Here is a 14,263-nt window from a genome sequence, read left to right as displayed (position 1 = left end):
TGCTGATGGCTGCGAAAATGTCAAGCAATAAATATCATGAGTTTGCTAACAATATCTTGTTAACTATTCTATTTTCACTGCACAGATGAATGTAGGACTTATTTACAAGCGATGCCCCGATGTGATACAGTATGTTGGATCGTTATCGGTGCCGATACTGATCTCATTAGGTCGACTGGGTTTTGGCCGTGATGTGACAGATTTCATTATAAAAATCAAAGGCTTTTGCTATCATTTCATTCAGTCATAGCGAGCTGCCGTATCCGATTTTAGTGGCACAGTAATTCCTGTCCTCATGGTACCTTACATAAGGGTATAAAGGTAATATAAACAGGTGAGGTAAACATGTCTTAAATATGGGAAAAAGAGATCACTGGTCTGCTATCGAGAGATACACTGAGTTGAGGTATCAGTATTGGGAGAAAAAAGTTGGATCGGTGCATCACAATCATTTACCCCTCAACAGTATCATCTGTAGTGTCGTTAAGCTTGTGAAACGCTTGATTTTACCTATTTTCCTCTTACGTCTCCATATATATGGGGGTTGAAAACCAAAGATTTTCCACACTGTATGAAAGTATGTCACTCTCCAGTGAAAACCAATTAACTCTTACATTTTGTCGGAGCTGGTTGCTCCTTAACTTTTTTTTAAATCCACCATATTATCTCAAAACTTTGTCATCTAGCTTAAACTGATTTTTATTCTTCATAAAATGGACACTGGTGGGTGCATTAGAATGTCAAAAGGGAAATACACGTATTCACTTTTTTTGGCGAGAGTTTGATGAGAAGATCAATACCACTCATGTTTGTCAGCTATGAAGCGACGGTCAGGAGATGCTTAGCTTAGCTTAGCATTAAGACTGGAAACAGGGTGAAACAGCTAGCCTGGCTCTCTGCAAAGGTAAAACATATTCCTTCCAGCACCTCCTGAAGCTCACTTCCCCCCCCCAGCTTCTAGTTTATGCTAAGCTAAGCTAAACTAACCGTCTCCTGAATGTAGCTTCATATTTAATTCACAGAAATGACTCATCTAACTCTTGGGAAGAAAGCAAATAGGTTAAACTATTCCTTGAAGAGGTTAATACAACTGCTACATTTAAATAAAAAAAAAAACATTTGGTCCATTCAGGTGAATATTCAGCATGTTTTTTCAGGCCCTCACCGACTATAGGTGCTGCTTGCCACTTTATGAAACTCAATTGTTCTCTTTGCTACCAAAGCAAGTAGAGTCATTAATTACTTGCCATCAGCCGGCCCAAGCCACAACACCTGATACTCCCCCCCCCCCTCCCACCACCACCACCACCATATTTGTCATTCACCACTGTGGAATACACTTCTCACACACAAGACAAACCATCCTGGGTCAAGCTACACACTTCCTCCCACTCAGACTGAGGACAGTTCTATCTTCCCTCCCAGCTACTTACTCCCAGCTGACAAATCAGCAACGACGTGTGTTTTGGTAATGACGTTGATTGCGGTGACAATTAGAAAGTTTATGTTGCCGTACGCTACGTCAAGCGTAATTCAAGTGAATTATCATTAATCATTTTTGAAAGCCATAGCATCAGTCGCCCAAAAAAACGCGTACAAGTTATGACTCTTTTCTCTGTCGAGAGCAAAGGAGGAAGTAGTGATGTTATTATAGAGCCACGTATTGTCAACAAAACAAGTCAACTGTTTCCATTTTCTACCGACAGTCAACGTTTGTCTTTCAACCGTGACCACCATCGTAACCTTAACCTGTACTCAGTTTAATCCAAACCATGCTCTTTTCTTTTCCTTCCGTCCCCATTTATCTTCCGAAAACGCTTCTATGTAGTTACAAACCGCTTACTTTTTCCTTCAATTTGAAGGACTTGTTCATTTTCTTACAATAAGACATAAAAAACAATGTTTGTTTTTTTTGCATATTCAGAAGAATACTGGTTATTTCATGACTCTGATGATTCTGCCTGAACTTGGCAGAAAAACCTGTTGCTATGGTATTTTCATACACAAATCAGAATTCAGTAATAAACAACAGACCTGATAAAGCAGATTAGTTATTTTTGGGCATTACATTGTTATTAATTTGTACCTAATTATGTTTTTTTTCCAACTGTCACTTTGATTTTTGCTTTTTCAGTCACAAATAAATGTTAAATAGAAATATTTACAATTGAAAAAGAATGAAAAAGTTTCCAGGTGCTGTTAGGTATCTATAAGCACTTCTCGTCACCACAAGAAGTCAGAGTGATCATTTGGACATTTCCAATTCTGCCCATTATGCAGCGGCGGTGGTACTAATCTTTGACCACAGTGGCTTTGTCAGTGTGTTACATGCTTGTCCCGCTCCATGGTTGTTTATTGATCATCGCTGGAGCTGAGTGTATTCATCTTGACATCGGTCTGTATTAACACTCTGGTAACGAGGGAGCAGCCTCTATCAGATCAGATAACCGGCTCTATAGAGCAGACTCCTCTCTGCGGGTTTGGCACCCAGAGGTCACAACCCCTAGCAGGAGGCTTTAGCCAAAGCAACGCTGGGACTTGGAGTCTGAGTGACTGCCCGCCAAACAAAAACAGAATAATTATCATGATTGAAGAGCAGGTTGAGTATGGATAGTATAGCTTTAATAATAGTCTGACTTTAATAGAGGAACAGAATGATTTCAGAATAAAAATGTAAGTTTTTCATGCTATAAAAATAGAGTTTCTAAATTCCTGTTGAGCCACGGGGAGGTGAGCTGGCACCTTGAGGTCATGAAAGCCCCCCTCAGATGAATGAGCTTACACGCCCCCCCCCATCTCAGTCTGCTCCTTGTTTAAATAACATGTCAACATACATACACTCTCGTTCCCTTAACACATTGTTATGTATGTCACAATAATACACTGCTATAATTTCCCGCCTGATTCAATTCTCGGTTAAATGAAATCAAATTAAAACAAATTGGATGAACTCAGCTGCATTTTGTTTTGTCTAATTAAATGTTTTGATTATGTAAACATAAATGAAATACTGTGATACGTTTGTTCTGCATCACCAAAGATCTGTGATTAGTATTGAAAGGGATTTGATGGTAAATTGATGAAAAATAACGAACAACATTTTTGATAATCGATCAATTGAAAAATGCCCAAACATTCTCTGTTTGCAGTTTGTTAAATGTGAGACTTTGCTGCTTTTTCGGTTGTATTTAATGGTAAATTTTTATTTTTGACAGTTTGTGGGTGTTGGTCAAACAAAACAAAGAAATTAGAAGAGGTATTCGCATTTTCTGACATTTAATAGGCCAAACGATGAATTAAACAAATTAAGATATTTCTTATTTGCAGCGTCTGATCCCGCATAATACTCAGAGGGGAACATTTCGGAACATTGCTTACTGAGGGCTATCAGTGTGTTAATGTTCCTAAGCTTTTAAAGGCTTTATTAATCTAATTTGGAGGTTGCACATAGATGCTGACATTTTGCTGCGCTCTGAGTTCCTGTGTTGATTCTTCCTCTCCCCCTATAACAGATGCTGATACACAAAGCAGGGTGTGACGGCGGCCCGCTCCATCACTCATCTCCATCCACACACATCGGTTCAGTCCTCATGACGCTCAGAGATGAGAAATAATTAATTCAACAGCTACTGAAGCACAGAATCACATCCATTCTGACTGCCACTGGCTATTGTTGTTGGCTTTTGAAATATATGATGATCATCTTATCATGAAATTTCTCTCTCTGTATTTCTCTCATAAATCAAGAAGAAAGCCCGACACAAAGCAAGAAAGCGACCAGAATGGCTGAAATTAAGAATCATCTACAGGTCTGATTGTGCAATCCGCTCTGAAAGGACTTGTGATATGACTTTAAAAACCGGACACAATTCACGGACGCTGCATGTTCTCAACAGACCTCCAAGCTGTCTGCTCGGGTCAATTCAGCTCACTCAAACGCTCACTAATAACAAGAAGGTGAACAAAAACATCCATGAAAGCAGAGTTGTACTTTAACATTAGACACTGTATGGCAGATTTTTATTTGACCCTGAGAGAAGCAGCTTCTCCTTTGTCTTTTCAGTGTCAGAAGCAGTGGGGGTGGAGGAGTTGGGATGTGAGATACTTGGATGTTAATCTGTGAGGTAATAGCTTTTCTCTGCAGAATTGCAAATTCTAATATATGTCACTTTGTAAAAGGTGAGGACAGCCTTGGTCACCAAAGACCCCATCTCCAGGGGTCTCTCTCTCTCTCGCTCTCCCCAACTCTGTCCGTCTGCAACAATGGCTGCCAAGTGTAACATGCTACTTTTAATTTGCAATAACACGTGACAATAGCAGATTAATGGGTCTTATGACACCTGTGTCCCTGAAGCTCCTCTTGCCGAGACCCAGTGTACATAACGTGTGTCACACTACATTATCGCTACATCCCTCCTGTAATGGGGGGCCTTTTTTTAAGGGCACTGCTGACTTGGAAACTTAGGAGCTGTCCGCCTGCTTGGCAGAGAGCCACAACTACTGTCTAAAACAAATACTCTGGGCTACACAGCCAATCCATTTCAGCACACCGCTCTCCCTTCTGTAACCCTTCCCCTCTTTTCCTTTGCTCATTTTTTTTCACGTTTTCAACCCTTGATAATGACTGTTTGTGCCACAATCATTATGGGGCTTACCAAGTTAAATAGGGCTCAGGCAAGCTACTGCGCTGTGAGGAAATTTAATCCAAGCATTAACTGACTATAGACTACTGCCTACTGAGGGAAGCAAAATACGTCTGAATAGCAAACAAGGCAACGCTGAAACACAGACCTCGACTTAAAGTGCTCGTATTATGCTTTTTGGCTATTTCTCTTTCCTTTATTGTGTTATATATATTTTTTTGTGCACGTTATAGGTTTACAAAGTGAAAAAGCCCAAAGTCCACCCCAAAGGCACTTACCATCTCCAACAGAAAACACTGTTCACAAACTGCTCCAAACAGCTCTATTGTAGTCCAGCCTTTATGTCTGTGACGAACGTGTGTCACTTTGCAACACAAGTTATAATGCTCGCCTAGCTGCTACGCCCTCATACTCTGCTTCTGACTGGCTAGTAGTCCTTACCTAGCTACTGAGCATGTGCGACTCCCAACAAAGATGGAATAGAAGTGAGATGCCTCACTCTGTAGCTAAAACAGAGAGCTCAACACACAGGGTGAAAAGAGGAGCTGCAGCAATGTGCAGTACAACAAAAATGTGGTGTTTTAAAAGAAATTAAACCATGTAAACCTATTCTGATATAACCTATAAATACAACTATAAACCTGAACATGAGCATAATATGAGCACTTTAAAAAAAACACTGCTTTAACCTAAATTACTATAAAACACCTCAATGGCAACACACACATGCGTCTCACTTCTATTTGTTTGATTTCCGAGCTAGGATTTTCCCAGTACTAAGGTTTGTCTGTAGATTCTTGGAAATCAATTGCCTTGTTTGGTTAGAAAAAAAGACTAACCAGTAGGCTAAAGGTTATAGCATTTGATCATTTCAAGACATATTTTTAAAAAGTGACTGAATGTGATGGGTTTTCAATGTAAATGTTACAAAAAATGCATGAATGAAAGCAAACAAAGATGACCCCTTAAAACAGTTGATGGCAATTATGGCAAAATATGGCATTTTCTTTCAACAATGCATCCCAAAACTTCCACCAAAATTGAAGTTACTCATGGTTGCAACAACCTCACATCCAAAATACTGAGGACATAATCTAAGTGTCCTGAATGACAGAGATGTCTATGTGTATGTACTGATTTTTAAAGCACACTTTAGCCTACCAGCTGCAAAATCTTGAAATTCATTCGTTCATTTCGGGAGGGGTAAGGTGCAGTTTAAGAGAAGACAGCAACAGGACAATAGTGTCTACAGGGTAACATCGTATGTAATATACTATTCTCACAAACTGTGGCTCGAGGCGAGACATTGCTTTTGCAACCGTGTGTGTGTGGCCAAGGCCTGGGGTTTATGTTTTGGAAAGATAAAGTATCCCTGACCCTGTGGTTCCAGGTAGGCACCAGCTGGCCATTGAGAGAGTATATAAGAACCACAGCTCCCTCCGTCACCCTCAGTACAAGTCCTACCCTGATGCAAACACACACACACACACACACAAAAGCGCACACATCCTCACACACACACACAGCTTTCTTCTCTTTCACCGTAATGCCGGCCGAGCACCTAAATCACAGAAATGGCAGCACATCAGGGGAATCATTTGAGACTGAATAGCCATAGAAACATGGCGCTGTCACCTGAAAGACCTCCACAAAACAGGCCAGCTCTCCTCCTCACACACACATACCTTATTCCTCTCCATGCCCTTTAATACCTCTTTGCCCTTCAGTAGCAATCTGCATAGAAATGTGTGCATTCTATCATTCAGGGACTAGACATTACACCCTGGCTAATATGAGAGGTCCTCGAACGACAGAAAATGAACCCTTGAAAATACCAGACGTTTGCATTATGCCTCCGCGATTGCATCTCTTACAGGGAAAGACTTGATTATGTCATTTGCCATGTCCACGTCATGCTGGTTTTTATATCTTTGCCAGGAAATCTACCTCTGACAGGTCATTAGTCATCCCTCCCTCCCTGCACGCACATAAAACATCAATTCCACTCAATATCCCACAAACCCCCGTGCTTCTCAACAAACGCCATAACAAAGAAGACGCTATGCAAACTGCTGCCGTGCTCTGATTAGCTCTCATTCCAGAGCACTGCAGAAATAAGGCATTTATTCCCCACCCTGTTTGAGATAACTGCCCCTTTTCAGCAGCCACATCATCCCTCCATATACCCATACATGCTTTGTACCATGAGTGCATCTGTTTAGCTATTCTCATCAGACTTATGTAGTGACATTAAGGAAGCCTATTGCTTACAGAACCAGTAATCTATATTGCCTCAAGCCCCCTTATATCCACTAACCTACTACTTCAGCAGCAGAAGTGGAGCCACTTTTGTTAAAGGGAGAAAAAAAAAGCCCTCCACAGAGCTACAGCGGCTTTCTTGACTGACCTGGGTGGTTGGCTACATCATCTTGACATGTAATTATCTAAAGCCCTTTAATCACTTCCATAAAGATTAATTGCAGGAGACAACAGCGGAGGTCGTGTCTTCAAATCAAAAGACTCCTTGGCAGATTGACACAGCGGTGTAACAGAGTTCAGATGTAGGTGTTTTATAAGGGTCATCTACTGGAACTGAAGCAGGTTTTAATACTGTAATTGCAAGTTCAGCAAAGTGGGTTTTATAGCATAACGCTGCACAGAAATCTATTCAATTTTGTAGCTTTTTTTTGTGGGATTCTATATATTTTCTGCATGCTTCTCCTGAGCTGAGATTATGTTTTTTTTCTCTCCCCTCAAGACAGAAAAATTCTCTTACCTTCATCTCTTTTCCTCTTTTCACCGTTGGATCGTGGAATACCCAGAATCCCATTGATGGAGTAGGATCCTGCAGGGTCGTTGGAAGCGCTGGTTACAGGCGGAGAGGCTGTGCTTGGTACTGGGGAAAAAATGACACAAAAAATGAATACATGCATGTTACAGTACAGTATGTGCTGTGATGCCAAATGATGCCCCTGCTGAAGCTGATGCTGTGAGCTGCAGAATTACCTATAGTATGGCCTGGTGTCAGGGATGACCCATCAGGAGATGGATGGAAAGGCTGCTGGACTTTTGTACGGATGATCCTGGGGAACAAAGGGAAGAGCAGATGTCACTGCTGATTTTCTATAACCGACTTTCCTGCTTGGAGATTTCCAAACTGCCCGTCACAGCAGCTACTATGGAAATATTGTGTGATTAAGATATCAAACGTAACTCATACGCAAGAAGGGATCAGTGGTTCTACCTTAAAGGTGAGGTCTGGAGAAAGGTCTTCATTGCACTTTTGGTCTGAGTGATCTTGCAAACAAAGCATGAAATCACATCAATTCACCTCAATGATCAGCTTCACTGACTCTACCTGGCCCACACTAATCAGCTCTCTCCCCCCTCGCTCCCTCTCCCCCACTGTGGAGAGGGTTTCACTGGGGCTGAACGCAGCCCTATAGTAGCCCTTTGCTTCCCAGATCAAACATCTCTGTATAACCAGCGGCCCCCATGTGCCAATGCGGATGAGGTTGTATTGATCGGGGCTTTGGGAGAAAAAGTTGGGGATTAGTCACACAGGCAAACAGATGCAAATAGAAAGCTATAAATTACATGTGACAGGAAAGCAATAGTTCCTTATTGCCTTGCACAAGCTTACGCCAGCATTAGATTCCTTTAATCTGAATGGCACTTGGGGAGAATGCGAGCTGTCACAATAATTTGTAAACTTTAAGACTATTTATCATGTATGCCACGTGAGATATGTTAAAGCACAAAGAGAAAAGGTTGGGCAAGAACTATGGAGCTTTTAAGGGTTAATTTCTTTGCACAATTCAGATTGAATTCCTAATTCCTTTGCATGTTTAATTTCAGAATGGAAATATTCACCCATTCAGATAAAGCTGCACAGATAATAATTTTTTAACTGAAATACTCCTGTTATATTTTCTTCACATTATCCAGAAATGCATCGGCTGATTTGGATATTGATGTTACTGCAGGTGCCAGAAGGTTTCAGAGGAATAAATCCAACACTGTCACAAATAAAAAAAGAAAAGAAAGAAAACTCCCCTTGGAGGCAAAGCTACCTAACAACAAGCTTTTCCAGAGAGCGCATATTGACGTTTTAATTTTTTTCACTTCTCCCCATAACAGTTATTCGACCCCTTGACTTGTGTGTGCTACATAAATTCAAAGACTTTATTTGGTATCCATGTTCTTGATATTGAATAAGCAATTTGGGAGAATGAATTAATGACCTGGCTGTTGCTGAAAATCCCCTGAAGAAATATTAAAATTGCTTTCCTTCTGAATCAATAATATCGAGCGCCATTGAGGACCTTTTTTTTTCTTTTTGAATGTCTACCAACAGGGTAGCGTTACTTGTTGGTTGTGGTGGCCCTGACTCGTAGTACAACACTATCTGTGTAGCATTTAATAATGCATGCAGGCGAAAGGTGTTTAAATAGAGCATCCTCTTTTGTCAACAGTCCTGAGGTCAGACTGTCTGCCACAGAAACCCACGACTGAATCACTCAAGTGGAAAAGACTTTGGCTCCAGTCTTTCATTTTCTTTTTCTTCTGAAATTGTTTTAACTGGGGAAACCCCTGTTTTAACACCTGGAGTGAAAACTTGTCTGACATTTTAAGAGACTTTTTCTAGGGATTTTCAGACAACTTGAAGTAGCATTAGATGATCTGGAGCAAAGTCTACTGTAGTGATTTAAGCACTAAGGATGTTTTCATAGATTTCTTTTTGCATTCTGCTCCTTCAGAAATTCATTGAAATGTCTTGAAATATTAACCTCCAGCTAAATCAAAACAAATGTTTCATTTGTGTGTGTGTGTGTGTGTGTGTGTGTGTGTGTGTGTGTGGCACAGAGCAAGTCATTGAAATCTTCTGCTTCGAAAAAAGAAGAAAAGAAGAAAATATTCAGCATTAAGCCTTAATAGAAATTCAAAGTAGCTCTCATATTTGGCTGATAGAATTACAGTTCTTTGTATTCACAATTTAATTTCCCACATAAACAAAGACACATAAAGCCCCCCCTTCCCCCACCCTCGGGTCCAAAATAGAAAGCTTTAATTAGAATTGAAAAAACTTTATAGAGCTATTTTAATGATATTAATGTACATTTTGAATTTATCACATACATGTGTCTGAGCCTCCTTAAATGAGGCTTTTTAAGCAGCCACGAAGCATGAAATGAATTTTCTTCAGCCTTTTCTCTATTTAAAAGATGTCTTGTGTGGAGCTGTCCATGCTCTCCCATCAGCTCATTAAAATGTAATGCTGACGCTGGCTCTATGGAACAGTGCGTCTTAACCAAAGTTCATCACCAGGGATCTCTGGTGGGGGTGAGAAGGGTTGAGGGTGGGGTGTCCTGGGTCCTCCTGTATCTGCCACTCTAGAACTATGGTGGTGTGAAAGAATTTCTTCAAGGAAACTGAAGATTTGTGGCATACATAATGATTCTTGAAATGTTAAATATGGGTATTTTATCAGATCATTTGTCATAGTCACGTTTTAAAGCCACAATCAAGGCAAAATTGATGCTGCACTTGTATGCATTGTCATAATGTTACGTCAATAATAATTAGGCTACAGCAATAGATCAGCTCGAATTATAATGCTAGGATTTAAATCAGGAGCCTTATTTATGAACAGGAAGTGGATTTTAAGGTTTTTTGTTTTTGCTACAATGTGTTTTTATTTTTTATTTATCACCTTATTTTCACGTGATGCAATATTAAAAAAAAAATGACAGCCAATCTGTTTCCCCTTAATTCCGTTTTCTTCAAAAAATTAAAATCCTGCAGGATAGCCATGCATGTTGTTCTCTCTCTCTCTCTCTCTCTCTCTCTCTCTCTCTCTCTCTTTCTCCCTCTCTCTCTCTCTCTCTCTCTCTCTGTCTGTGCAGCAACTCCAACACATTAGATGTGCTAAAGAAAATTGGCCTGCTTTATAGCGCCACGGGATCTGGTCACCGAATATTGATCGGTTTTCATCTCGACAGATTCACTCAGTCTTGGATGTACTGCTGATTGTTGAGGGAGTTTGGTCTGAAAGATTGAATTGCACCTCTGAGACCGCAGGCAGCCTCGGCATGCCGGGGAGCTCAAAGTTGGTCTAACAATATTGTGCTGTGGGTGGTGCGCTTAGCACAGATACGCTGTGATACATGATTTATCCATTAGTGAATACATTAGTAAACAAGCGTTTACATCCCGCAGCCCGGTGTTTAAACTAACTAAATTTACAAAAGGAAAAAAAACAACTGAAAATTCAAATTTTGCATCTATTTCTTTCGGATATATTTTAATTTGTATGTCCTACCTGTTAATGGATGAGACGCTGGGGACAGTGTCGTTGTCGCAGACGCCCTCTGCCAGCAGTCTGTCTCTGATCTCCCAAGCAAACATGGTTGGGTTTTGTCTCTTGTAGTCTGCGATTTTGTCCACCACCTTCGGCGTGGCCACTTTAGGTTTCGAGCCACCAATCACCCCTGGTTTGATGCTGCCAGTCTCGTAATATCTGCAATAATAACAATAGTATTCTCCAATGATAGCTTGCAATATTGAAGACGTAGTTCTGCCTAAATTCATTTTAAACGCAATGATATGTTACAAGCATTGGGAGTTATTGTTTCTGAGAACTACTTTTTTAACAAGAAAGTTTCCAAAAGTCCAACTTTTCAGCAGAACATCAAACTTGAAGGTTTTATGAGTCTAATAGTCGTTTTGCAATATTCATGATGTCTCAAAACAAATACATATTTGCTTTTTAAAAAAAAAATGCAAGAAAAACGCATTAAGGCATGCATAAATGCACGGCAAGGATTTCATTTCGTAAAATCCCTATTGCATCCTTTTAACACACACCAATATACATATAAAAATGGAGGAGAAGCCCACCTGAACTCTAGTAAACTTCAAAATAGTAGGCTATTTATCTATAATTTAGGACGACTAAAAATAGAATTTAACCTATTTAAGAAATTAAAAACGTAGCTGAGTTTTGTAGGTTGAGCTCTCTCCTCCACCTCCACCACTGTATATACATCGTGCATATATTCATCCACCTCGTCGCACCCAGCAGAGTGTACCTGGCTGCAGGGCTTGTCCGGAGAGTGTTCACCCACCTGCCCAGGATCTTGCTGACGCAGCCGTGGCTGACTCTCAGCTGTCTGGAGATGTCGCAGGGCCGGACGCCCTGGTGGGCCAGCTCCACTATGCGCTGCCTCACCACGTCCGGGAGGGGTCTGCCGTTCACAAACACCCCGCCGAGCTGGTTCACACCTCCGTGCCCTACGTGGGATACAACAGCAGCACACACACAACCGTAACATTACATAAAGTCGTAAATGGAGAGGAAGGCGCAGGTGAGTTTGCTTTGCAATTAAATAGCTACAGTGGAGACAGAAATGACGGTGTGGCTTAAATAACACAAAGGCAGTTTCCTTTACTTGTTCCTATGGAGCAGGTGAATTTACATGCATTCATGGTATTATAAAGGAGCCTTTAAGGATGAAATGCTACACGTAAGCATTCCTGTTTGAAAATAACCTGTTCATATAAAACATATAGCCTATATTATTATTTTTTAATTGCATGGAAACAGAAAGTTGTTTACTGCCATCATGGGTGCGCCTTCATTTTCTGTTGTTTTATAAATACAGCACAATAACCAAACAATACTAGTTGACCAAATAATAATATTTAGTTATTATTCCAAATAATGAATGGGTAAAAGAGGATTTGGATATGTTGGTGATTTAGGAGAAAGCACATAGTAGATAATCACAACACTGTAAACCAAGTTTCCATAATGAATATAGGCTACATATTCTTTTAATGAAACAAAAATGGACATTGCAGCTAAAAATGTCTTATTTATGACTACGTTTTTGTCCATGCTTGTTGGTCTGTATTTGTCCTTCCCTTTCTGTTTAAATCAATTGTCTCTTTAACTTTTTTTTAAATCACGATTAATTAGGCAACAATAATGTCTTTATTGTAGGCCTATTTTTTTTTAAATATAAAATAAAACACAAGGTTTAACACATGATTTTTCATCTGTCACACTGTTATTTTGCAGCTTATTAAAATAAATCCAACCTGCCTTGACCCATAAATATGTCGGTCTGTGTCATAACTGCTATTTAAATTCTGAAAACAATTAAAAAAATATTAATTTATTAGACTAGGCTACTTTAAAGTTTGTCACAGTCAAAACACATACCTCGTGTTTTCTTAGCAGCTCCACGGCTCATGTTATGGCTATTAAGTTACAAGCTCCCTTATTTTCCCTGCACGGTAATTTTAAATAATTGAACGAGCTTTGATTACTCATATTACATATTATTTAGTAAACAAAGAGGTCATCAATTATTTACACACATTCACCAAATTACAAGCACTGTATGTGGACTTAAGTTGGACTCACATTCCTAGATGTTATTTGAATCATTTGAATAATAGATGTGTGACTGACTTATTAGGCACACACACGCACGCACACACACACACACACACACACACACACACACACACACACACACACACACACACACACACACACACACACACACACACACACACACACACATACATACACACTGCGCGGGAAGCTGCAGGGTGATACACGTGTAAATTACAAAGTGCCTGCCAACTCATGTTCTTTGTTTACTATGACAAGTTTAATTCCTGCACATCGTTACTTTGTGCACAGAAGTATTGTTGTCATTTATTATATTTCTAAATAATTTTGAAGCAGAATAGTTTCTGAAATGTGCGCACATAAGATATGAGGAGACAATTTACACCACTGATCCGTATGTTTTCATGTTTGCCTGCATGTCAGTTTATTAGCCTGCTTATATGCGCCAAAATGCTGTTGGCACATACAACTCGCTATGCTCTCTGCTGCAGGCCTTTGTAAAATGCAGAAATTATACATTTTTATTATTTTGTATCCGCATACGTGTAAAAGCTGCAGAGAAACTCGGGTTGAGCTACTTACGGTGCATCGCGGTGAAGGGGTCTGCTTTGCAGTGAATATCCATTGGATAGCAAAGGAAAGACAGATAATCAACTGAAGTCGCCGTTTCGCCTTCCTATCAAGGATGAAAATGTGAAGAAAAAAAGGTGCTTCTACTCGATGGAGGGACTTAGTTTGCCCCTCCACCCCTGCTTCAACAACCGATCTGATGGCAACTTCTTCCCCAAAAGTTGCCTGTCTTTTCTTCAACAGTCCGGTCCGGGAGCCGAGGTCTGGCAGGTGCGCAGCATGACCGAATGATTGTTTCAGGAATACGACCTGTGTTTAGTTTATCGGTATTTTTCAAAAGCCTTGGGTGAGCAGAGGTAATTCTCACAGCATGCCAGCGAGCAGCTTTCTTGAAAATGAAACGTTGAGGTCCAGCGTGCAGGGCCCGGTATCTCCTCAATCCTGGTGGCCTTGATTCACGCGTCAAACCGGCGGAGAAAACATGCGCACACACACATCGGGTTTCTCTTCAGCGCTGGATGCGTTAGGCTGGGTCTTTGGGCTGGGAATGAAGCCTCTCTGTGTGTCTGTGGTTCTAAAAGCTGCAACCCTCCCTCCTCACCCCCCTCCCCTCTGCAGACCCCCC

General features: G+C 40.5%; 1 protein-coding gene across 1 annotated transcript in view; it reads right to left on the bottom strand.

Annotated features, from left to right (window-relative positions):
• Window positions 1-13,997, bottom strand: part of pax2b (paired box 2b) — a 29,716-nt gene extending 15,719 nt beyond the window's left edge. Inside the window, exons 1-5 of the mRNA XM_028567394.1 lie at window positions 13,651-13,997; window positions 11,771-11,936; window positions 10,966-11,163; window positions 7,650-7,726; window positions 7,420-7,539 (exon numbers count right to left, since the gene is read on the bottom strand). Coding sequence (XP_028423195.1) covers window positions 7,420-7,539; window positions 7,650-7,726; window positions 10,966-11,163; window positions 11,771-11,936; window positions 13,651-13,693 — 604 coding nt within the window. The 5' untranslated portion in view covers window positions 13,694-13,997. The remainder of the gene's footprint in view (window positions 1-7,419; window positions 7,540-7,649; window positions 7,727-10,965; window positions 11,164-11,770; window positions 11,937-13,650) is intronic.
• Window positions 13,998-14,263: the final 266 nt, after the last annotated feature.

Source organism: Perca flavescens, chromosome 21 (assembly GCF_004354835.1).
Source record: "Perca flavescens isolate YP-PL-M2 chromosome 21, PFLA_1.0, whole genome shotgun sequence".
NCBI classification, from domain to species: domain Eukaryota; kingdom Metazoa; phylum Chordata; class Actinopteri; order Perciformes; family Percidae; genus Perca; species Perca flavescens.
This window is presented reverse-complemented; position numbering and strand designations above follow the sequence as displayed.